The 26,329-nt window shown below is 48.0% G+C and overlaps 1 protein-coding gene across 1 annotated transcript in view; it reads left to right on the forward strand.

Annotated features, from left to right (window-relative positions):
* Window positions 1-26,329, forward strand: part of LOC106996035 (SH3 domain and tetratricopeptide repeat-containing protein 1-like) — a 53,810-nt gene that overhangs the window by 15,618 nt on the left and 11,863 nt on the right. The window contains 4 exon segments of the mRNA XM_077997965.1: window positions 20,569-20,807; window positions 22,170-22,728; window positions 22,730-23,033; window positions 23,036-23,846. Of these exon segments, the coding sequence (XP_077854091.1) occupies window positions 20,663-20,807; window positions 22,170-22,728; window positions 22,730-23,033; window positions 23,036-23,846 (1,819 nt within the window). The 5' untranslated portion in view covers window positions 20,569-20,662.

A 26,329-nucleotide genomic window follows, 5' to 3' on the forward strand; every position in this document is an offset into this window, starting at 1 on the left:
GCGTCAGTGGAACAGGAGACTGGGCACTGCGTGTGGATGCACTCACGTGCTCATGGCATGGGTGGACAGAGGAGAGAGGGACGCTCTGCAGTTCTTCTTTTGGTCTGTCACCCCGCTGTTGTGAGCAGAATCCGTGAGTGTATTCTGTTGCCCCAGTCAACTTGGTAGGCCGATTGCTCAATTTTCTGCTTCCACTTTTGATTTCTTAGGAATGGGAAAACGAATACTTCAGTACTGTTCTGGTTGATGCCATACATTCCTTGATATCACCTTAATGCTTTTTAATTTCTATGTATTTTGGATGTTGGAGTTTGCCTGACATCTGTGTTTTTATGCCTCATCCTCTCGCATAACTGTTGGCCACACCAGAACCAGAGAGAAGTGACCAGACTGATTGGTAGCAGGGCTAGGACTGGAATTCCCCAGGCTTTTGACGCCCAGCAGGCTCTGTTTTCTGTATTGCACTGCTCTTCTCTATTTCGACCCCTGTTAAGACAGTGGGTGTGAAATGTAGCTGGGCGCTTTTGGGGGTGTGTTAGTGAAAGGACACAAAGATAGATGTGTACCCGCCCCCCACCCGCTACACCCTTGTTCTGCTCTCTAATCTTTGCACATACCAGAGATTTCGTAAGTTCTGTGAGTACCTGGTTTTCTGCACGTACCAGAGATTTTGTTTTGCACATACCAGAGATTTTGTAAGTTCTGAGGCAAGGTCACAAGACGTGTTTAAGATAAACTCTTGCTGCCATAAACCTGCTCTCCCGCCTCAAAGTTTGAACCAAAATATCAGAAATGGCAGGAACCAATCATAGTTAGCCAAACCGCCTTGTTCAAACACTAGCCAATCATATATCTGATTTGTATAATAACTCTATGCCCACTTTTCTTAGACTATCTAACATTGTTCGGAGCTGAGTGGGGGAGCTCTCCTGCCCGTCTCGTTTCACGAGCGAGGGAGAGTTCCAGGTTCGAACCTGTAATAAAGATCCTTGCTGCTTAGCTTTGACTCTGGACTCTGGTGGTCTTCTTCGGGGAATAAACGGTCTGGGCATAACAAATGGGGGCTCGTCCGGGATTTCCCCCAAGCCCACCAGACCTCCAAGTCAACGGATCTTAATCTGTAGGTAAGCTGGCTTTGTCACTGTCCCTGTCTTTGTCTCTGTCTGTCTCCCTGAAATTTTGCGAAATCCGTAATCTGTAATCTGTATTGGTCTGTTCTGTAAGTGGCACAGTCTTGGCGGACGCGCTAGAAGACAGCCACTCGGGACTGGTGGGAGACGTTCCCCAGTGCCCATCTGGGGGCCTCCATCCTTGGTTGCCCCGTCTGACTCAGGTCGGAAGTCCGACACGCGCTCGCGAATGCTCATCGTTATTACTGTCTGTCCGTTATTGTTAAGTGTTAAGTGTAAGCCCAAAACGAAACATAAAACCTTTTCTTCCCCTTCCAGGACCGGACCTGTCGGATACTCCCCTCTGCTTCACACTCATTTTCGTCCCCCCTTCTCTTTGTAGGAGCAGTCCAAAGATGGGCAACAACCAGAGCACGCCGCTCTCACTCCTTGTTACCAATTTTAAGGATGTGAAGGCTCGGGGGCGTAACTTAAGCGTAGAACTAAAGAAGGGAAAGCTAGTTACTTTCTGCCATTCGGAGTGGCCCTCTTTCGGCGTAGGGTGGCCCTCCGAAGGAACTTTCTGTCTCTCTATTATTACTAAGGTAAAAACTAAGATTTTCCTGCCAGGGCAGTCAGGACATCCTGATGAAATTCCTTATATTCTAGTGTGGCAGGATCTTGTGGAAAACCCACCACCCTGGATAACTCCATTCATCCCTGAGCCCTGCAAAGTCCTAGTAACGCGACCTACAAGACAAAAGACTCCCTCTGCTCCCTCGGCCCCTGTGCTGCTGGACAGCCAGGACCCCCTAACGTTAGAACCCACATTTCCCCCACCATATCCGCACCTTATCCCGCAGGACCCAGTCCCCCAGGGTGGTGCTTCCGTAGAGGGAAACCGAGAAGCGGAAGCAGCTGAGAGCGAAAGTAACCTGGGGGGACCAGCTGGCCGAACACGAGGCCGCGTACAGCGGGACCAAGCTTCCCAACTCCCTGACTCCACTGTAGCCCTGCCTCTCAGAGAAATAGGATCACTCGATGATACCGGGCTCTCCCGTCTCATGTATTGGCCTTTTTCCACCAGTGATTTATACAATTGGAAGTCCCAAAATGCTCGGTTCTCAGATAATCCCAAAGATCTAACCTCGTTGTTAGACAGTGTCATGTTTACTCACCAGCCGACCTGGGATGACTGTCAACAGCTCCTCCGAATCCTGTTCACAACGGAGGAGTGGGAAAGAATCCAAGTTGAGGCCAGAAAACTGGTTCCAGGAGATGACGGCCAGCCAACTGCAAATCCTGACCTCATTAATGCGGCTTTCCCTTTGACCCGGCCCAGATGGGACTACAACACGGCAGAAGGTAGGGGACGACTGCTCATTTATCGCCAGACTCTAATGGCGGGTCTCCGGGCTGCAGCTCGCAAGCCCACCAATTTGGCTAAAGTATATTCTGTGTTACAAGGTAAGACAGAAAGCCCCGCTGTGTATTTAGAGAGATTAATGGAAGCCTTCAGACAGTTTACCCCTATGGACCCGGAAGCACCGGAAAATCAGGCAGCGGTAGTAATGTCCTTTGTAAACCAGGCAACACCAGATATTAAAAGAAAACTCCAGAAATTAGAAGGTTTAGAGGGAAAGCAGATTCAGGACCTCCTTCAGATGGCCCAGCGAGTTTATAATAATAGGGATACTCCAGAAGAAAAACAGTTCAAGGCAACCAAAGAAATGACCAAAGTCTTAGTAGCAGCTTTCCCCCAGGCAGGAAATGGCCAAAACAGAAAGCAGAAAAAGCAAGACCCTAGGCAAGGATTAGAAAAAGATCAGTGTGCTTATTGCAAGGAACATGGCCACTGGATTAAGGACTGCCCAAAGAAACGGAGACCAGCTAACCCTACCTCCGTACTCGTTACCCAGGACTCTGACTAGGGAGGACGGGGTTCAGACCCCCTCCCCGAACCCAGGGTAACTTTGCAAGTGGAGGGGTCCCCAGTTCGCTTCTTGGTCGATACTGGGGCGGAACGCTCAGTCCTAACCAAACCAATTGGAAAAATGTCTAAGAAAACATCCTGGGTGCACGGGGCCACAGGCATCAAAAAATACCCCTGGACAACCCAGAGGACTGTAGAATTAGGAACGGGAAAAGTCTCCCATTCCTTCCTAGTCATCCCAGAGAGCCCCTGCCCTCTACTAGGGAGGGACTTGCTGACAAAGATGGGGGCCCAAATCCACTTTGAGCCAGAAGGGCCCAAGATAACTGATTCCCAAAACAGGCCAATATCTATCCTGACTGTCACCTTAGAAGATGAGTACCGACTCCATCAAGAGCAAAAGCCCCCTGATCAGGGAATTGACTCTTGGCTCCAGCGTTTCCCTGAAGCGTGGGCAGAAACTGGGGGCTTGGGTCTAGCTAAACATCGACCTGCCATATTTGTGGAAGTTAAGCCAGGGACGGACCCGGTTCGGGTTCGGCAATATCCTATGCCCCTGGAGGCAAGAGAAGGAATTACGCCCCATATCCGCCGACTCCTAGACCAGGGAGTCCTACGGGCTTGCCACTCATCCTGGAATACTCCACTGTTACCTGTTCGTAAACCCAACAGTATGGACTACAGGCCAGTACAGGATTTAAGAGAAGTTAATAGAAGGGTCATGGACATACATCCCACTGTGCCCAATCCATACACCCTTCTGAGTGCCTTACATCCCAAAAAACAGTGGTATACCGTTCTTGATCTAAAAGACGCTTTCTTCAGCCTTCCTCTGGCTCCCAAAAGTCAAGAACTCTTTGCATTTCAATGGACAGATCCTGAGAGGGGCATCAACGGTCAGCTAACATGGACCAGACTGCCACAAGGGTTCAAGAACTCGCCAACCCTGTTCGATGAAGCCCTTCATGAAGATCTGGGTGAGTACCGGCGGCAACACCCTGAAATAACTCTTTTGCAATATGTTGATGATCTCTTAATAGCGGCCAGGTCCCCGGAAACTTGTGTTCAAGGGACTGAGGACCTCCTGAAGACTCTGGGGGAGCTAGGCTACCGAGCCTCAGCAACAAAGGCTCAGATCTGCAAGTCGGAGGTAACTTATCTGGGGTACCTATTAAAAGGGGGGCAACGCTGGCTAACCAAAACCCGAAAGGAAACAGTCCTACGCATCCCTAGACCCCAGTCAACACGGCAAGTGAGAGAATTCCTGGGGTCGGCAGGGTTCTGTAGGTTATGGATACCCGGATTTGCTGAGTTAGCCAAGCCCCTATACCAGGCAACAAAGGAACGGCAGCCCTTCAATTGGACGGAAGAGGCTGAGCTGGCCTTTCAGCAAATCAAAACTGCCTTGTTATCAGCCCCCGCGCTGGGGCTCCCTGATGTCTCCAAGCCCTTCCACTTATACGTGGATGAAAGTAAGGGTGTTGCAAAAGCCGTGTTAACACAGTACCTAGGCCCTTGGCAGAGGCCAGTTGCCTATTTGTCAAAAAAATTAGATTCAGTGGCTGCTGGCTGGCCACCCTGCCTCCGGATAATCGCGGCGACCGCCCTAATGGTCCGAGACGCTGATAAACTTATCATGGGGCAAGAGTTGCGCGTTATAACCCCGCATGCCATTGAAGGCGTCCTCCGGCAGCCGCCGGACCGATGGATGAGTAACGCCCGGCTCACCCACTATCAAGGACTGCTGTTAAACCCCCTCAGAATAACTTTTCTGCCCCCAACCTCTTTAAACCCTGCTTCACTGCTGCCAAATCCAGACTTGGACGCCCCGTCCCATGAGTGCACTGAGATACTGGCTCAGGTGCATGGGGTGCGGGAGGACCTGCAAGATCGTCCGCTCCCCGACACAGAACTCACCTGGTTCACTGATGGCAGCAGCTACGTCCACCAAGGCCAGCGGTATGCAGGAGCGGCTGTAACGTCAGAGACTGAGGTAATCTGGGCGGAACCCTTGCCTCCAGGGACATCGGCCCAAAGAGCCGAACTGATAGCCCTTACACAGGCCGTCAACCTAGGGGCAGAGAAAAAACTAACAGTATACACGGATAGCCGCTATGCTTTCGCTACTGCGCACATACATGGGGCCATCTACAGAGAAAGGGGACTATTAACAGCCGAAGGCAAAGAAATAAAAAACAAGCAAGAGATCCTAGCTCTATTAACTGCTTTGTGGAAACCAAAGAAATTGGCTATCGTACATTGCCCTGGGCATCAGAAACCAACTACGCCAATTGCTCGAGGCAACTTCTTAGCCGACCAAACCGCAAGAAGCATAGCAAAAGCTCCCAGTCAGCTCCTCGCGCTCCAGCTCCCCGATCCTGGCCCGCGAAATTTGCCATGTTTTCCCGACTATACCGAACAGGATCGCGAATGGATGAACACGCTTCCCCTAAAACAGGTTAAAAATGGGTGGTGGACTGATATAAATGACCAAACCATCCTACCAGAAAAATTAGGATGGCAGGTGTTGGAACACATCCACCGGACAACCCACCTGGGTGCCCGGCGAATGATGGACTTAATCAGGCACGCCAAGTTTAGAATCAGGCGCATAGCTGAACTGGCCAGCGATGTCACAACAAATTGCAAAGCCTGCCAACTAAACAACGTTTGCCCCCAAACCCAGACCACCGCAGGAATTAGGTGTAGAGGAACTAGGCCTGGTATCTATTGGGAAATAGACTTTACTGAGATAAAGCCTGGAAAATATGGGTATCAGTACTTACTTGTCTTTGTAGATACTTTTTCAGGATGGACAGAAGCGTTCCCAACTAAGAGAGAAACTGCTCAGGTTGTAGCAAAGAAAATTTTGGAAGAAATCCTCCCCAGGTATGGCTTTCCCGTCCAAATAGGGTCAGACAATGGACCAGCCTTCGTTGCTAAGGTAAGTCAGGATTTGGCTTCCATTCTGGGGGCAAATTGGAAATTACATTGTGCTTATAGGCCCCAAAGCTCAGGACAGGTAGAAAGGATGAATCGGACTCTGAAGGAGACCTTAACTAAATTGACCATGGAGACTGGCGCTAATTGGGTAGTACTTCTCCCCTACGCTCTGTTCCGGGCCCGAAATACCCCTTACAGACTAGGCCTCACACCATATGAAATCATGTATGGCAGACCCCCACCCCTGGTCCCCAGTCTAAAAGATGACTTACTCAAACCTGAAACTGAAAATGTCTCTGAGCTCCTGTTCTCCTTACAAGCCTTACAGAAAATTCACCAGGAAATTTGGCCCAGACTACGAGAACTGTACGAGGCAGGACCTCCGCCGACGCCTCATCCGTTCCAGCCGGGAGACTGGGTCCTAGTCAAGCGCCACCGGCAAGAAACTCTTCAACCCAGGTGGAAAGGACCACTGCAAGTACTCCTGACTACTCCCACCGCTCTCAAAGTAGAAGGCATCGCTTCGTGGATCCACTACACACACGTCAAACCAGTGGACCCAACATCCGACCTTCTCGAGCCGTCTGGAGCACCGGTTACATGGACTATAGACAAAGCTAAGAACAATCCCTTAAAGCTAACCCTGCGCCGTCATCCCCATAGCCGTAACCATGTCTAGCTTACCTATGCTTTTATGCCTTATGCATCTGACTCTCCTCACTGCTGCGCCGTCTAATCCCTATGTCTGGAGGTTCTGGCTCTATGAGAACAAAACTCACCCCGGGGAAACCCCCCAAGCGGATAAACTGCTAGCTAGCGCAGACTGCCCCCCCTCAGGGTGTAATACTATAGTTTACCTCAATTTCACTAGGTTCCAGATTGCCCAACCAGCAATACCCATGATCTGTTTTGAATATGATCAAACTGAATATAATTGTAAAAATTATTGGTGGCACCAGAGTGCAGGTTGCCCATATAGCTACTGTAAGACGCACTCTGTCCGATACTGGAGAAAACGACAAGGGTGGTATTTTTACAAAACTGAGTCTCCCGTCACTTACACTTGGATAATTAGAGACCCATGGGACTCTCGGTGGACAACCCCACAACATGGGGGAGTATATTACTCATCAACTAGTACCTGGCCCAGTAGCCATTTATATCTGTGGAGAAGTCTAGTCCAGATTCAACCCTTAATCCACACACAAATCCACAGGCAGGAAACCAAGCTATCACAAGACTTGCAGCCCTTCTCCTGGCTAACTCTATTACGGGAAGGGCTAGCATTCGCCAACCTCACTGGTTTAGGCGACCTGTCCTCTTGCTTTATGTGTGCAACCCTAGGAAGACCACCATTAACGGCTGTTCCTCTATCCTCCCCTCCCACAAACTATACAGGTTTTAACTCATCGATAGTCACGATACCCGATGTGGCCCTGTACCGTGACCCATACCAAGAGAAATACCCCTATTGTTATTCGGCATTTAGCAACAGCCTCTGTAACCAATCGGCTACATACCCTAATAGTCCCATATATGCTCCCCCTGGTGTGTTCTTCTGGTGTAATATGACTCTGTTAAAAACTCTGTCCAAAAGCATCTCTGACGGACAGTTGTGTATCCCTGTTACCCTAGTTCCCCGACTGACACTGCTAACCCTGGCAGAGTTCATAGGCTGGGCAGGGACCGCCCCAACTAAAACTGCGCGACATAGACGAGCAGTTTTTCTACCACTAATTGCCGGAATATCCTTAACCACCTCTGTCGTCGCAGCGGGGTTAGCAGGAGGGGCCCTACAACACTCCATGATAGAAAACGACAAGCTGTTACAACAATTCTCTGTTGCTATGGAAGACTCCGCCTATTCCCTAGCCTCCCTTCAGCGGCAGCTCACCTCCCTAGCACAGGTCACCCTTCAAAACCGCAGAGCCTTAGACTTACTCACGGCTGAGAAAGGAGGTACCTGTATGTTCCTCAAAGAAGAATGCTGTTTCTATATAAATGAGTCAGGGTTAGTTGAGGAAAGAGTCCAACGCCTACACGAACTAAGCTTAGAAATGAAAAAGCAACAATTCACTACAGCCGCTAACAATTGGTGGAGCTCTTCAATGTTTTCCCTTCTGGCACCCCCTTTTAGGCCCCCTAATGTCTTTACTACTTCTATTCACTATAGGCCCCTGTGTGGTAAATAAAATTTTACAATTTGTCAGAGAAAGGTTTGATACCATCCAACTAATGGTCCTCCGTAGCCATCACCAGCCTCTCCTGCACCCAGAAAGTGAGGCTATATCATAAGACTCTGGAAATCCAAGATTGGACATCCAGTTGCTTATGAGAAGGGGGAAATGAAAGGACACAAAGATAGATGTGTACCTGCCCCCCACCCGCTACACCCTTGTTCTGCTCTCTAATCTTTGCACATACCAGAGATTTCGTAAGTTCTGTGAGTACCTGGTTTTCTGCACGTACCAGAGATTTTGTTTTGCACATACCAGAGATTTTGTAAGTTCTGAGGCAAGGTCACAAGACGTGTTTAAGTAAGATAAACTCTTGCTGCCATAAACCTGCTCTCCTGCCTCAAAGTTTGAACCAAAATATCAGAAATGGCAGGAACCAATCATAGTTAGCCAAATCGCCTTGTTCAAACACTAGCCAATCATATATCTGATTTGTATAATAACTCTATGCCCACTTTTCTTAGACTATCTAACATTGTTCGGAGCTGAGTGGGAGAGCTCTCCTGCCCGTCTCGTTTCACGAGCGAGGGAGAGTTCCAGGTTCGAACCTGTAATAAAGATCCTTGCTGCTTAGCTTTGACTCTGGACTCTGGTGGTCTTCTTCGGGGAATAAACGGTCTGGGCATAACATTAGGAGTGTGGCAGATGCCTCAGACTGGCATTTTCCCCTGATTCTGAATTCTCATGGCTCAGAGTCAGTCTCTAGGCTACTGACCGGGAAGATACAGGAAGCTGTTCTGTATGGCAAACTATGCCAGGGCATTTTTTTCACCTGGCAATTTATTTGGTTTGGACTGGAATAAATCTCTGATATTGGTTTCTTTGCCAACAGTATTAGGGAGTGAAGCCTGACTTGTTAACTTAGCCCGATTCATAATGCTTAGAATCTCAGTGAGTGTGTGTTGAACTGAGCGGAAGTGTGAGAGCATCTTGGACAGTGGTTTGGAAACCTAGCTGCATCTGGGGGGCTGTGAAAAAAGCATGCGTGCTTACTCCCGACCAGTTGAAATAGAATCCGCAGGAATGGAGCCTACGCAGCTATAGTGCTGTTAAAAACCCCCAGGTGGTTCTGATATACCATAAAGGTTGAGATGCTCTGATCCACAGTGAATTGGAGTCCTGGCTCGTAGACATGCCTTATGCTTTCACCAGCTTAGAATGGCTCTTGTGCTTTAGAACTGTGAAAAAAAAAAAGTGTTATGCAAACAAATGTGGAAATAGCCTAAATGCCACATCCTGTTACTACCTGTCATCAAGTATATTTCCCAGTTATTCACTCTATTCTGATCTCTACCCATTCCACCTTTTCTTCATGGAACAATAATTTGACAGTTGGTTATGCAGAACCAGAGTAAGTCTAGTTTGATTGGCGGGAAACGATTTTGGGTATGAAGTACTCTTTAGGCATTTATTGAACTCTTGTTTGTACCACCGCTGTGCTGAACAGTTTATAAATATTACTTCTTTAAGCAAGGCCTATGGAGTCAGGCTGCCTGGGTTTTGCTAACTAGCTGTGTCATTTGGGGCAAATTTTTAAGCTTATAAAAACCTGACTTTCATCTATGAAATGGGATGACAAGGGGTCATTATCATCCCACAGGATCATGCAAATGTGTGTGTAAAGTGCTTAGTTTTGTGCCTAACACATAGTAACTACTTAATAAAGTTATTATTACACCATCATCATATTTAAATGTAAATATTAGGAGCCAATAAATTTGTAAAAGGTACTATACCTTTACCCCTTGAACCAAAGACTACTTTAGTTTTAAGTGGTTGGGTTAATTTATCACTTAAATATTGGCCTCTTGAATACCTTGAATTTCAATTGAATGTAGCCAGAGAATTTCATAATTGGGCCATTTCCTCTGGAATTTGGAGCTTTGTTTGTTTGTTTGGTTTCATTTCCTACACTAAGCATGGGGCTGTGCACACCTTTGTGGTGACTTCTGCTACTGGGGAATCAAAGCTTCGTTAGCTTCTTTGGAGGAGATGATCTTGCGCTATATGAAGCACTCAGACTTCGTTAACTATGTACCATCCAGACAAGACCAGGTGCTTCCCATGGCAGCCTGTCCTTTTCTTAGCTCTCTCATCAATCTAGCCTGTTCCTTCTATTCCTCTTTATACTAGAAATTCTCTTTGAACAAGGAATGTTGTTTTGTCACTGCTAGGTCCCCAGCAATTAGTAATGCCTAGCACATACTAGGTGCCTCCTGAATGTTAATAGGTGATAATCTAGCAGAACACAAGATAAACCCGCTGGTTGAGATTTAAGCTGTGTGGTATGAACGCTGCATTGGCAAACTTATTAAATCAATTTTGTTAATCCAAGTTTAACATATCTTAGTAACTAACTTAGTTCAGGAATCATTTACTGAGTGTCTTCTAGGCCAGACATTGGGGACAGAAAGGTAATAATATATGATCCCTGCCTCATGCGCAGGAAGTCTAGTGCGATGGAGACACACGTACCAATGGCAGCCATGGAATCTGGTGAGTATTAAGATAAAGGGGCACCCTGTGTGCCCTTGGAGCACAGAGCAGGGCTTGTGTTCTGAGAACATGGGCTCCATTTGAAAACACAGTTTAAATTAGTTATTATTATTATTATTTTTTTGGAGACAGAGTCTTGCTTTGTCATCTGGGCTGGAGTACAGTGGTGTGATCTCGGCTCACTGCAACTTGCTCCCCGCAAGGTTCAAGCAATTCTCATGCCTCAGCCTCCCAAGTAGCTGGGATTACAGGTGTGCACCACCACGCCTGGCTAATTTTGCATTTTTAGTAGAGATGGAGTTTCACCATGCTGGCTGGGCTAGTCTTGGACTCCTGACATCAGGTGATCCTCCCGCCTCAGCCTGCCAAAGATCTGGGATTATAGGCATGTATGTATTCATCCTTTTAAATATCTGCGGGTAGCACTTAACTTTAAATGGGTACTAATTAAACTATTGAATGGCTTTAGTATGGATTGAATGGCTTTGCTGAGGCCTCATTTTTAATTTCCTTCATTAGAGGAAAAAAAAAAATGCAGGTTGAATGTCCCTCATCCAAATTGCTTGGAACCAGAAGTGTCTCAGATTTTTTTACATTTTTGGATTTTTGTATATTTGTATTGTACATGCTGTTTGAGCATCATGAATTCAAAAATCCAGAGTCTGAGCTGTTCCAATGAACATTTCATTGAGCATCACATCGACACTCAAAAAGTTGTGGATTTCAGAGTTTCTGGTTAGGGAGACTCATCCTGTATGGGTGCTGGATTATCGCAGGAGTTCTGGACCAGAGGTTAGGTGACTAGACTTTGGTTTTCACTTTGTTACTAAACAGGCTGTTTTCTTCCATAATCTCAGCTTTAGATCCCCCGGTTGTCAAAGAAGGGGATGGGCCATCTGATGTTTAAGGCCTCTGTTAGTTCTGACTTGGAGACACCTGGCTTCAGTTCATCTTCCTTAGGAGTGGACAAAGAACATGGGAATTTTGAAATTGTTAGTCAACATTTACGGGGTCTTTGCAGCCTGGTTTTGGGTAAAGGTCATCTTTAGTGAGCCCAGGGAGAAGCACTGGTTTAGCTGTCAGCTGAGAGGGGTAAGTGGTCCTATTAATTTTCCTCTCTGTTAGTGGAAGCATTGTTAAGGGTCAGAACGTTAGTGGAGCTGGCTGGAAAGAGGAGAGGAACTCACTGTTACAGGTTATATTGAAAGTCTTTACAGTCAGTAAATGATTTTTATGATATGTTTTTCAGGATTTCAGTGTTGTATGATTTCTCTGTGTTAAGCACAGGATCATGAACATCAGCAAAAACGAATGCTTTTTTTTTTTTTTTTTTTTTGAGATGGAGTTTCGTTCTTGTCGCCCAGGCTGAAGTGCAGTGGCAAGATCTCAGTTCACTGCAACCTCGGCCTCCTGAGTTCAAGCGATTCTCCTTCCTCAGCGTCCCGAGTAGCTGGGATTACAGGTGCCCGCCAGCTTGCCCAGATAATTTTTGTGTTTTTTTTTTTTTTTTTTTTTTTTTTTTTTGAGACGGAGTCTCGCTCTGTCTCCCAGGCTGGAGTGCAGTGGGTGGATCTCAGCTCACTGCAAGCTCCGCCTTCCGGGTTTATGCCATTCTCCTGCCTCAGCCTCCCAAGTAGCTGGGATTAAAGGCACCGCCACCTCGCCTGGCTAGTTTTTTGTACTTTTTAGTAGAGACGGGGTTTCGCCCTGTTGGCCAGGATGGTCTCAATCTCGTGACCTCGTTATTCACCCGTCTCGACCTTCCAAAGTGCTGGGATTACAGGCTTGAGCCACCGCGCTCTGCTTAATTTTTGCATTTTTACTAGGGACGGGGCTTCGCCATATTGGCCAGGCTGTTCTTGAACTTCTGACCTCAGGTGATCCTCCTGCCTTGGCTTCCCAAAGTGCTGGGATTACAGGCGTGAGCCGCCACGCCTGGCCTTGAATGTTCTTTCTATGGGAATGTGAAAAAGCCAGCTTTTGAGTCTAGTGGCAGAAAACCTCTTCATTGTTTAGCTGTGCTGTGAGCGTGGAGGGCTTCAAGCCCAGCTGAAAAAGCTGTAGTATTTTAGGTCAGTTGGCTGTCTTGGAGAACTTAATGAGCACTGGACTGGAGTGATACTGTCAGAGTTCATGAGCGGTTTGAGGCTCTCAAAGCCTAGATACTGGGGTTGCCCAAATACATCGGCTGGACTCACTATTTCTCTCGGGAGTCGGGAGGTGGAAAATGCTGTGATCTTACCTCTGCTCTTAATTTTACAGTGCTGTTACTAATGGTAAGAATGATTTCATATGTTTGTATTTTACTTCGTAACTCACAGAGAATTTTAAAATCCATGATCTGATTTTATTCCCTCAGCAGTTCTGTGAAAAAGGCAGAGCAGTTTTCCTATCTTCTGTTTTCCCGTGATTCTCTTGTGGCTCACAGAAGCTAAGAGCCTTCACCAAGGTCATAGGGTGAATGAGTCGCAGAGCTGGGAGTAGAGGCTCAGGCTTCTAAGGACCCTGTTTCTTCCTTGATACCTCGCTCTGGTGGCGCTATGCTCAGGTAACTGCACATGCTGGGTTTGGTCTTTTGTAAATCCCTGCCCCATTTCGGGGGAGGTTCTTCGGAGGCTTCTATTCCTTTTGGAGCATTTAAGTATCTTGTCCTCTCTCCCGCCTCCTAGATGCATGGGCATTTCTGCAGGCCCCCAGGCTGGCCCTTGTGCGTGGGGGCGTCTCCTGCCTCCACGTTGTTTGCACGCCCCCTTCTGAAGGTGCTCTTCCTCGCATGGAGCCCCCTCGTGCCTGCCTCCACACTGCAGGCTGTTCGGTAAATGTTACTGACTCAGCATCGTTGTTTTCTAGAAATGGGACAGGGTATGGATGCCACATTCTTTTCTGTGTGAAGTCTGCGATTGTATCCTCTTGCCTTCCCCGTGTGTGCTCCTTCCCCGTTGTCGCTGTGCTGAGGTCATCTGTGTTCCCTAGGGCGCCTCCCTTGCAGTCCGGGCCGTAGCAGACATGCAGCCAGTGCTCATGGCCTAAATGAGAGGAAGACCAACAGAGCCATTAAATCTGGAAAATGACAAGCGAGGGAAAGGAATTTTTATTTAAGGCATGTGAAAAAGAAATCTTTTTAGAAAAATTGACCTGCTTCTCAACTGGAGTTGAATTTCAGCTCAGAAAAGCAGCTGTGTGCCCAGAGGGCTTTGGGATTTCAGTTTGTGACAGATGAATTTGTTGTTGTATGAATGTATTATCCTTTTGTGGTTTTATTAGGCCTTTCTCCCAAATGGAATCGATTTTTCTATAAAAGTCACACTTTCTTTTTGAGAAGTGTAACACTAATTGTATGGGATGGTTTCCCAAAAGATTACCTGCCAGGAACCAAACACACTGCCTCTGACTCACGGCCCCTGGTTTCTTTTTTTGTTTGTTTGTTTGTCTCTTTTTCTTTTTTTTTTTTAATTTATTTATTATTATTATACTTTAAGTTGTAGGGTACATGTGCATAACGTGCAGGTTTGTTACATATGTATACTTGTGCCATGTTGGTGTGCTGCACCCATCAACTCGTCATTTACATCAGGTATAACTCCCAATGCAATCCCTCCCCCCTCCCCCCTCCCCATGATAGGCCCCGGTGTGTGATGTTCCCCTTCCTGAGTCCAAGTGATCTCATTGTTCAGTTCCCACCTGGTTTCTGCTTGTGCAGCTGCAGGGCAGAGAGATACGCTCGAGGTGAAATCAAGACGCGTGTCTGCATCTTCTCTTTCTTGACTGCTGTTTCGTCTCTGAGCTGGCCTGCCTTCAACATCTAGGAGCTTGATGGGTGTAGACACATTACGATATGGAGGAGGGATATGGTGTTGCCACAGCCAGGAGACTCGCTGAAGTCTCTGTTCTCTTCCTGCTCACTGCTCTGACTTTGTATGAGTCACATTTGTAGGGCTGTGCACAGCGGCTTACACCTGTAATCCCAGCACTTTGGGAGGCTGACCTGGGAGGATCTCTTGAGCCCAGAGTTTGGAACCAGTCTGGGCAACATGGTGAAACCCCATCCCTAGAAAAAATAAAAAATTAGCCAGGTGTGGTGGCTCATGCCTGTAATCCCAGCTACTGGAGAGGCTGAGGTGTGAGAATCACTTGAGCCTGGGAAGTCGAGGCTGCAGTGAACCATCATCACGCCACTGCACTCCAGCCTGGTCAGAGCAAGACCTTGTCTCAAAACAAAAACAAAAACAAAAACAAACAAACAAAAACCCATTTGTAATAGTGGCAGTGGTTAACTTTTGAAAGTTTGGAGAAAAGTTCCTAAATAACCTGTGACCATGGACAACTTACTTAGCCTTTCTATGCCTCAGTTTCCTCATCTATGAAAAATGAGAGAATATGGTACTGATCTTACAGGATTTCAACAAGAACCAAACGAGATCAAACTCAGAGCCTGAGTTTGTGAGTGCACACTCAATGTTATTATTTCAACATTTTAGAGGAAAAAGAATGCTAACGGGTCATTATGACTAAACATAGTCTATCACTGGCGTTACTCATAGTATTGGAAGGAACTTGAATTCCATATAGATAGTGTGATGGAGAAAGTATTTTGGGCATTGGCAGTATTTATTCAAAGAACAAAGGACGTGTCTGTCCTGTGTGGAGAGCCGTTTCCGCTTGTTTCTTTAAATGCTATGGGAAAAGCAGTCGACCTTGTGCTCTCTGCCAGACAGCTTCAGTCTCTGGGTATTGATTTGGCCAATTGTCACTTGCTGTCATCATGGCAACAGCAGTGGAAGGGACAGCTTGTCTTGCTTTGCATTTTCGTGTGTTTGTGCTATTTATAGACAATTAAGACATGGAAGCCTGTTTATGGCAAGCTGGCAAATTCAGCAAAACATGGAAAAACCTGTTAGCACAGTTTGCACGTGTGCGGGCACAGAGCAGCCAAATAAACACATACATTTTCCTGTATTTTAAAAACTCTCTGGGGAAAAAAAAAAGAAAAAGACATTAAACCATTGCCCAGATGGCTTATAGAGCTAGAGCTTTTTCCTTGAAGTACATGAGTATGGCTGTCAGACATCTGAAACCCCAAGCCATCTTAAAACATCATTTTGATGCTACCCCCTACCCACTCTTTTTTTCCATTTGTAAGGGACAAGGATCCAGGAAGGAAAGTATCAGCTTACAAAGGCTTTTGTTACAATTAATCGTTCATGTTCTTTCATTTGGTATCATATTCTCTGTTTACATTTTATTTTTATTTTTATTTATTTTTTTTTTTTGAGACAGAGTCTTGCTCTGTCACCCAGGCTGGAGTGCAGTTACATGATCTCGGCTGACTCCAACCTCTGCCTCCCAGGTTCAAGTGATTCTTGTGCCTCAGCTTCCTGAGTAACTGGGATTACAGGTGTGTGCCACCACGTCCAGCTAATTTTTATGTTTTTAGTAGAGACAGAGTTTTGCCATATTGGTCAGGCTGATCTTGAACTCCTGAACTCTGGTGATCTGCCTGCCTCAGTCTCCCAAAGAGCTGAGAATACAGGTGTGAGCCACCGCAACCTGCCGCTGTTTCCATTTTGTAAACACTAGCGTCACCCCAGTGTAGGGTGGCTAGGGGTATTCTTCTTTCCTGTTTCCTGGTGTATTTTCCTCTATAGCATGGATCACTCTTTAACATACTTTTTGGTTGTCTGTCTCTACCTACAAAAATATATGTTCCCTGTTATATCACCAGTGCCTGGCACGTAGATAGTCAGTCAATATTTGTTGAATGAATGAATGAATGAATGGGCTGAAAGAACCTTATTCTTCTTTCTTCTGTCACTTCACACCATATGCTTTTGGAAAATGCTATGTGAACAGGGATCGTAAGCAGCAGAGGTTACACACATGGCTGTGGGATAGCCCATCATCCTCAGATACTTGTCTGGAAGGAGGTGGAGTACATGAGTAGAAATGATACAAGATAACTTCTTCAGGAAATCAGCCAAGTGTCACAGCTTTTCACATAGGCATGTGATGTTTGTGTGTGTGTGTATGAAGAGCTGTCATGGCCTAGAATCACGGGCCTTTAGATCCCTTGTACAGATAGAAAAGTAAAGGCCGAGGCCCAGGAATGCTGCAGGCCACCGAGGTAGAGTCCCTGTCTGCCCTTCTCAATGTCCGGTCACTTCTCAGTGCACTCCCCTCTTTACTGCTAAAGCCACTTTCCCTGACTCTGAATGTGTAACCACGAGGGGCAAAATGTCCTCCAGGCTCACAGTTTGTGGAGAAAAAGCCCAGCAGCTGAAAATAATGTTCACAGAGTTTGTACCTAGAAAAAGTGGCCATTTCTATCATGTCTTTAAATTTCCCTGTTTCTCATACATTTTATAAACAAGACAGTAGAAGGAGATTCGGGAAGAGCAACTTTAGAACAAGGGGGAGAAAATCAAATCTAGAACATTCCAGTTTCTGTTTTCTTCTCAGTTTAGGGCTGATGCACTTTAGCTTCCTATCTAAGGGACTACTCAAATCTGATTAGAAGCTATTGTGGGCTGGTAATTATCCATAATTTTAGGAAGACAGATGCAGTACCAACTCTGTTCTCTAATAGCAGGCTTATTAATTTTAAATTTACATGGCAGGAGAAGCAGATGTCGAGGTGGGATAAGAGTTCAGATGCTTGGTCATTGATAGCTTTTTACTTCCACGTATCACATGGGGATTTGGGACCCAGGAAGCCCGCTGAGAACTGATGACTATCTGTCCCCTGAACAGCTGGGTTCTTTTTCATCCTGAGCTCAGAAAGATTGCTCCTACTGCAGCCAGGGAAGACAGGTTGTTGACTGGTTAGAAATCATGGCAGGTTATTTTCTCGACCCGCAGTTCACAGTTGGAAAGCAGAGCTATCAAAAAGTTGTCTTCTCTGTTGTATTTCAAATCTGGGTGTTTAAAAAATTATGTTAGCAAATTAAGCATTTCTTGAATGGTAGTTGTGTGTGTTCTTGATGCGAATGAGAGGTGCATTCCCTTGTAAAATCCCTGGGACTTAATAGGAAGATGTGAGCCTTAGAACAGAAGTTGGTTTTCTAGATGATCATGTAGACATGATGCTGAGCACCAAAGATGTTGATTGAAACGATTGAAAAAGAAATTTGTCTGAGTTCAGATTTTACACCAATATTTAGAAAATCAGCAAAAGAACTTGGAGGCATGTTCTCAGGCATCCTGTTCAGCCCCATGCCCACATTGTCATAAAATCCGAGTGTGCGTACAGGGAGGCGCATTCCTTTCTGTTCTCATCACAGGTCCTTCCCTGGCTCTGCACCTGCCTGTCATGCGCCTCCATGTGAAGAGACCACCAAACAGGCTTTGTGTGAGCAATAAAGCTTTTTAATCACCTGGGTGCAGGCGGGCTGAGTCCCAAAAGAGAGTCAGGGAAGGGAGATAAGGGTGGGGCCATTTTATAGGGTTTGGGTAGGTAAAGGAAAATTACAGTCAAAGGGGGGTTGTTCTCTGGCTCTGGCGGGCAGGAGTGGGGGTCACAAAGTGCTCAGTGGGGGAGCTTTTTGAGCCAGGATGAGCCAGGAAAAGGAATTTCACAAGATAATACCATCCCTTAAGGCAAGGACCGGCCATTTTCACTTCTTTTGTGGTAGAATGTCATCAGTTAAGGTGGGACAGGGCATTTGCACTTCTTTTGTGATTCTTCAGTTACTTCAGGCCATCTGGGTGTATACGTGCAAGTCACAGGGGATGCGGTGGCTTGGATTGGGCTCAGAGGCCTGACATTGCCCTCTTCCCGACCTCCCCTACCTTTTCCCTCCTGTGTGGTTCTCTCACAAAGTGAATGGCCTCAGCCACAGCTTCTCTGCAGCTGCATCAGACTGTGGCGACAGGAGTGGCTGTCCCCACGGAGCCCAGTCTTGCTTGCAGCTGCAGCCTGGTGATCATTTTGTACCTCAAGTACGTAATTCTACAGAACGAGAGCCAACATGCTGGGGATGGAGGCGTCTTTATCACGGTGCTCTGCATATTTTAATCTTGGGTAGAAAGTATGGAAAAGTATGGGATACATGTGGTTTGATGTCAGAAGGACATTGTGAACTTGACGTGGACTGAGGATGTTCAGGTGCAACAGGCACCGCGGCTTCATTAAGTGAGACTTCTCCATCTCCCTGCCAGGCACGCACAGGTGTATGGCCACATCTTATGTGTTATTCTTATCTAGAGTGCGCCTTGTCATCATGCTTAAAGTTCCATGGTGATATTCTGCCTCATAGAGTAGTGTTATGCCCAGACCGTTTGTTCCCCAAAGAAGACCACCAGAGTCCAGAGTCAAAGCGAAGCGGCAAGGATCTTTACTACAAGTTCGAACTTGGTCCCTCCATTCCACAGCATACAAGAGGGCCTCGAACAATGCGAGTGCTTGCTTTTTATAGCCCGATGTAAACAGGATATGTAAAGTTACAGGGAACAAGGTAATTCTCTTGGTTACAGCATTACAATTGGTTAACATTATACATTTAGCATTCCTTATCGGAGATCTCCCAGGTGATGTTTTTCTGAAGTTTGAAAGAAATATGGAGGAATGTGTGCTGGGCTCAGGAAGTTGGGAGATATATGGGGGATGTGCCTCATTCCTTTCAGTAGGTCCCAAACCGCATTCAACGCAGAAATGTACTCTTGCTATTATACTAGAAAGTGCTTTCATATACCAAGTGGGAGAGCAGTCCTAAAATCTGGGCTGGAATCACAGAAGGAAGGCTTTGGGAAGCAACAGATTCCCTAGTCCAAAGCTGGTTTTTGATGAACCTAGAAACAGGACCAAGAGAAGTGAATTTGCCTAAGGCCCTGACAGTGTCTCACGGTAGCATTTGAACCTAGCAGTTTCTTTACCTATTTCTTTAAATGTTTAGTAATGCTTCCTCTGATTCCTATATAAAAGTATTCCTCATTCATTCTTTTGTTTCAGTGAATTATTGCGGTGCCACCCCGTAACAGTATTTGAGTCAAAATGTGGCAGTGTTTATCCCTTTCCAAGGTTTTTAGTTGCACAGGTTTTCAAAGTTGTGCTAACAGTTTCTTGTTGGTTGCAAGGTGTCCTTTCAGAAGCCAATTGTGTGGTGTATTGATGTTGATTGTTGGAGGTAGTTTGGTTAGAACGTACTTCGAGTGGCTGGTGTGGGCCTGGGGGACAGTGACAGCTGCCTGCCTCATGGGCAGAGATGAAGTAATTGCTTCCTGGGAAGTACCATCCTCCTGGCCACACTCTCCAGCCCATTTCAGTTGTGTTGGTTTCCTCGCATCTGCACGTTTCTGGCTTCATGTGAGTCTCATTTATTGTAGCATATGACTTCAGGCTGTGGGGAAGAATGGCCATTTTAGCACAGAGATGCACACAAAGGAACAACTGGCTAAATGTGAGAGAAGACATTCTTAGGGGGGGTTTCATTTCTTTTATTCTGTAACAGGCAGTCTGGGAAGCATTCTGGACATGTGGCCTGCGCTGTCACAGTTCCTCCTTGCAGGATCGCAGATGTTTGGAGATTGTAGTGATAACTGTTATCATTGAGAAGGTCATTCTCGCAGGCTCTAATAAGTCAGGATTTATTCAGTGTTAATTTGTTAAAGACAACTGTATTTCTAGCCAAATCCATGGGAGACGTTTCTCCTGGCAGTGTTGCTGGGGGTATTCCGTGGCTTAGTCTTAGGGAAGCACACGCCTTTGAATACTGCTGAAAAGAACCCAAAGTGCACCAGAGCACTTTTGCCTTACGGGGTGTTAGTCACTGATAACGCATCTCAGTCAGACCTGATGGATTCTTGACCCCTTCCTTTCTTAATTTTTTAGTTTTACGTTTAATTTTTGTTTTTTAAGAGCACAACCCCTCAGGTGGCCACCATGAATCTCTGGTGTCTTCAGCTGGTTGAAGCCTATTTGCCGTCTCTGGTTCAAACATATTCGAAGCCTGATGATGCTTCCCTCGGTTGTTCTGCTGTGTGACCTCCGCGCCTGCAGGGTTCAAGAGTGTCAGAGCTGGGAGCCGCCTTCACAACTACCAGGGTTTCCGGAACCTCCTTTATCTAGCCCTGGGGATGGAAGAGATGTCATCAGAGGTGAAGGCTTATTGGTTTACACGCCATTGATAATGAACGAGGAGGTTTTCTTTTATATAAGGGGAGCTTCTTATAATGTGCTTTAGTAGGGTAAAGAAGCTTTTGAGGTTTGCTTTCTCTGGAAAGATAATTTGTGATCCTGCCCTTGCTTTCAACAAAAATATAATTTGCATACCAGTGCATGTTGTGTTACTGAGCGCTGGCTGACAAATGGTTCTTAACTCGTCATTCACTCCGCCACTATTTCTTGAATGGCATATGTGTTCCAGCTGTAGTAGGAACTTGCTAGGCTCTAGGACTAACCCTTATGAATCGGGGGCCCTGGGGGAAGCAAATGCATATAACTATAAACATTTGTGGGGATATCAGAGGGGGTGACTACAGGTGCAAAACTTCGTTCATTCATTGCCCCATCTAGGAGGTTTTGTGTCTTAGCAGCGTGTTCCATAGCAACACATCCCTGTATCAAAACATTCATCATATTATTTTGAAATTCTCTGCTTAGGTATGTATTTTTCCCACTAAGTTTAGAACTGGTTAAGGACAGGCTATGGGGTATGTAATATATGTACACACACACACACAGATATACATATTACCATAGTAAATATACAATATAGATTTATATATATACACACGTATATATTTCTCCCTCTCTATATATACACAACACACACACATACATATATACACACACACATATATATGAAATACACACACACACACACACACACTTCTGCCAAGCACAGAAAGTCAAAACTAGGCAAGGGTTCTTTTAGTGTTTATGAAAAAACAGATGTGTTAGTTGAGAGCGTCCTTAAGTTGCCAGGGGAAAGACAGGATGGATTCACAAAGGGAGATAGTGTTGTTTTTTTTTTCTTTGTTTAACTCTTGAATTCTAAATAATCCAGACTTATAGAACAGTTGCAAAAATAGTACAGAGAATTCCCGTATGGTCTTCCCTCAGATTCCCCAAACATTTCACCCCATTTTTACTTTCTTTTTCTCTCTCTGTGGATATAATTTTTTTTTTCTGAAATGTTTGAGTGGAAGGTAGAATGCTCTGAGGGATCACTGAGCTGACATAGTCTCCTAAATCCATGCTGTCAGGTGGGTGACAAAGCAGGACAGGAGGGTGATTTTGTAGGAGAGTCGGGCCACGGGCCCGAGTGTTCTCTCTGTCCCCATAGTGCCGGAGTTTCTACGTGCTCCAGGCCCGGGTTTGCATTGCACATAATTCTCAAGGGCTCATGGCAAGCTGCGCCAGAGACACAGAGGGTGGGGATGTGGGGACCCTGCCCCCAGTGGACAAAGGACTCACTGCTGGACTCTAATTTGTCTAGGTGTTTTTGTGACTTGCAGAAATACCTCCACCTTGCCTGGGTCTGGAGCCACAGGACACCTTGCCGAAGGTGAAGAATGTTCTGGAACAATGCAAGACCTGGCCAGGCTGTCCCCAGGAGCCAGCGTCCTGGGATCTCTGTGCAGCATCCAGCAACGTGAGCTTGCAGGACCCCGAGGAGCCCTCCTTCTTCTTGGAATCTGAGGATGACTGGGAGGACTCAGAGGCCCTGAGCTCACTGCTGCTGTTCCTGAACGCCCTCAGGTACAAGGCCAGCTTCCGTGGCCTGTACAACTTGGCACTGCTATGGCTGAGCAGCATGTTCTGCAGCTTTAGCGACAAGGAGGAGCTGACTGGGTGCCTGGCACAGGCCCGAGGGGCAGCCAAGAAAGCTGGCCTCTTGATGGCCCTGGCCAGACTCTGCTTCCTCCTGGGGCGGCTGTGCAGCAGGAGGCTCAAGCTGTCCCAGGCCCGGGTGTACTTGGAGGAAGCACTGGGGGCCCTGGAGGGCAGCTTTGGGGACCTGCTCCTGGTGGTGGCTGTGTACGCCAACCTGGCCAGCATTTAACGGAAGCAGAACGGAGAAGTGTACACAGGTGGTTCCCAAAGCCATGACTCTGCTTCTGGGGACGCCCGGCCACATCTGCAGCACCGAGGTGGAGGGAGAGCTCCTGCAGCTGGTGCCGCAGCAGGCGGTGGGTGGCCAGAGCCTGCAGGCCAAGGCCCGGGCCTGCTTCCAGTTGGCCAGGCAGCATGTGCACCTCAAGCAGCCCGAGGAGGCCCTGCCCTTCCTGGAGCGGCTGCTGCTTTTGCACAGGGACTCGGGAGCCCCAGAGGCTGCGTGGCTCTCAGACTGCTCCCTACTGCTGGCTGACATCTACTCCTGGCTCCTACTCCTGGCCGCAAGTGCCTGCCCCACCTGGTGCTGAGCTGTGTCAAGGTGGCCTCATTGAGGACACAGGACTCACTGGCCGGCTCGCTGAGAAGCGTGAACCTGGTGCTCCAGAACGCCCTCCAGCCCCACAGCCTCCCCACCCAGACTTCCCACTACCTCAGGCGAGCGCTGGCCTCCCTAACCCCGGACACAGGCCAGGCGCTGCGCGGCCTTCTTCACGCCAGCCTGGCCCAGCCGTACAGCCACCGTGGCTACCACGGCCCAGCCGTCACCTTCATGACGCAGGCTGTGGAAGCCAGTGCTGTTGCCGGAGTCTGTGCCATCATGGACTGCCTGGTGGCCCTGGCCTGGCTGCACGTGCTTCATGGACAGAGCCCGGTGGCCCTGAACTTCCTGCAGTCTGTCCAGGATGCAGTGGTGGCCAGCGAGGACCAGGAGGGTGTGATTGCCAACATGGTGGCCGTGGCTCTGAAGAGGACGGGCCTGACGAGGCAGGCAGCCGAGGGCTACTACTGCGCCCTACGGGCGGCTTGGTACCTGGGCCAGCGGAGGAACCAGGCAGTGGTGCTGGCCAACTTCGGGACCCTGTGCCTGCATGTGAGTGCCAGCAGCCTGGCCCAGCACTACCTCCTGGGGGCTGTGCGGCTGTTCTCGAGGCTTCCCTGCAGGGAGTGTGGCCGGGACTTCACCCACGTACACCTGTAGCTGGGCCACCTCTGCACCCGCCAGGGCCCAGCCCAGCAGGGCAAGTGCTACTACGAGTGGGCTCTTCTGGTCACCGTGGAGATGGACCACGTGGAGAGTGAGTGCCCCAGTTCCTCTTGTGAGCCTTCTGGGGCCACATGGGTCAGGGCACACCTGGGGTTTGTGATTCGGAAACAAGTGGTGGTTTTTCCACCATCGAAAGTGCTGAGTCATGGCCAGTAGGAGATGTTGGCAAGCGCCCTGGAGACAGGCGGTTCCCATGCAGGGCCAGGCCCTCTGTGCCCTACTGAGGCAGCCAGCTCTTCCTGGTTTGCCCAGGGACCATCCTGCCTTGAGCATTGAAAGTCCTGCGTGCTGGGAATCCCTAGACATAACCCTGGGATCAAGGCAGGCTCTGCTACGCTGGGACTTGGGGCCCCTCCATGAGCCAGGCCCTGAACGCCAGTTCTTGTGCCTGTGTTATCTGCTTGGTATCTCGGCAGCCTGCGCACCTGTCATCCCACTTCACAGAGGACACGGGGCGGGTGATTGCCCAAAGCCACAGAGCATTTCATGCAAAAGCAGCTTGTTGTGCAGAGTGTGCCAGGCCCCACCCACAAATGGGGCTTGTGGGGTCCTCAGGTGGCAGAGACTGAGCGTGGGAATGTGAGCTTCAGGCCACAGAAGCGACAAAAGGGTGAGTGACGTGATGGCGGGGCAGCACTTGGCCCCGGGTTAGGGAAGCCTCTTTAGTCTGGGACCAGAGGGTTGAGAGGATTTAGTCAAGTAATAGGTGGTGGATGAGGGGCTGGTGGTGGTGGAGGGGCTGGAGGTGTAGCCTGTGTGAAGGCCCAGGGGTGAGCGAGTGGGGGTGAGTGAGCGGGGATGAGTGGGGTGTGAGTGGTGGTGAGTGAGTGGAGGTGTGATGGGCGTGAGTGAGTGGGAGTGTGAGCGGGGATGAGTGGGGATGAGTGGGGTGTGAGCGAGGGTGAGTGAGCGGGAGTGTGAGCGGGGATGAGTGGGGTGTGAGCGGGGTGTGATGGGGGTGAGTGAACGGGAGTGTGAGCGGGGATGAGTAGGGGTGAGTGAGCGGGGGTGAGTGAGCGGGAGTGTGAGCGGGGATGACTGGGGTGTGAGCAGGAGTGAGTGAGGGGGTGAGTGAGCGGGAGTGTGAGCAGGGATGAGTGGGGTGTGAGCAGGGGTGAGTGAGCAGGGCTTATGCAGGGAGGTGCAGAGTTGGGAGTGGGTGGGTTAGGTGCTGGATGGTGAGAAGCTCTTCTGGAGAGCTAAGCAGGGCCTGGGGCCTCAGGCTGTGGCTTGGCCTTTTCCCCAAGAGCACTGGGGAGCCATGGGGTGCTATCGAACAGTCACTGCAGACTGAGCAGTGAACGGACAGCAGGTGGGCAGGGCTGTCCGAAATCTAGGCTGCAGAGGATAGATGAGGAAGTTGAGTCCAGGGAAATGGCTGAGACAAGGGATACTGTTGAGTCCCCTCTGCCTTGCAGCGCTTTGTCATGGCATAGTGAGACCACTCAGAGGTGCCTCCTGTGGCCTGGACCAGAGCCCCAGGGGCTGTGACCAAACCTGCCCATTTCCCAGCAGAGGCCTGGCACCCACTCCTGGCCCTAGGAGGGATGAGATTTTGGAAAGGACCGTGTGAAGGGGCCCCGGTCCCACACATCTGCCTAAGGAGGGTTGGGGGTTTCAGACCCAGGCTTCTTCCCCAGGGGCATTCTCTGACTGGAAGGAGACCCTCCAGGAACCCAGCGCCCCAGCCCCCACTGCAGCCTCCTGTTGCTCCTGGCACAACAGCCTGTGGCACCTCCTCCTACGAGGCCCTCCCCGGCGTGCTGGGGGATTCAGACTTGGAAATGCAGGCCAGGGAACGGGAATCATGCTTCCCTGTCTCCCCACCCTGAGCTGAACGGTCGAGGAGACCGAGGGTGGGGTTGATACCCCACATGCTTACTTGGAGTCATTTTTGAGTCATTTTCGGTAGTTTGTGTCCTTCTAGGAGTTTGGCTGTTGTGTCTAGATGGTCTGATTTCTTGGTGTACAATTGTTTGTAGTGTTTTCATGGAATCTTTTTATTTCTGTCAGGTTGGCAATAATGTTTCCTCTTTCATTTCTGATTTTAGAAACTTGGGTTTTTAATTTTTTATTTATTCATTTTTATTAGAGATGGGGTCTCATCATGTTTCCCCAGGCTGGTTTTGAATGCTGACCTCAGCGAACCTTCCAACTCGGCCTCACAAAGTGCTGGGATGACAGGCCTGAGCCATGGTGCTCAGTCTCTGATTTTAGTCATTTGTGTCCCATCTTTCTTTTCTTGGTCAGTCTGGTGAAAGATTTGTCAGTTTTGTTATTATTTTCAAAAAATCCACTTTTGGTTCTGTTGATTATCTCTTTTGTTTTTCCATTCTCTGTATTTTTACTTCCCATTTCCACTCTCACGTTTATTATTTTCTTCCTTTTATTCACTTTGTGTTTAGTTCTTTTTCTAGTTTCTCAAGGTGGAAGGTTAGGTTTTTGATTTGAGATTTTTCTTCTTTCTTTGAATGTAGACATTTACAGTTATAAATTTCCCTTTCAGCGCTGCCT

Source organism: Macaca mulatta, chromosome 3, assembly GCF_049350105.2.
Source record: "Macaca mulatta isolate MMU2019108-1 chromosome 3, T2T-MMU8v2.0, whole genome shotgun sequence".
Classification (NCBI taxonomy): Eukaryota; Metazoa; Chordata; class Mammalia; order Primates; family Cercopithecidae; genus Macaca; species Macaca mulatta.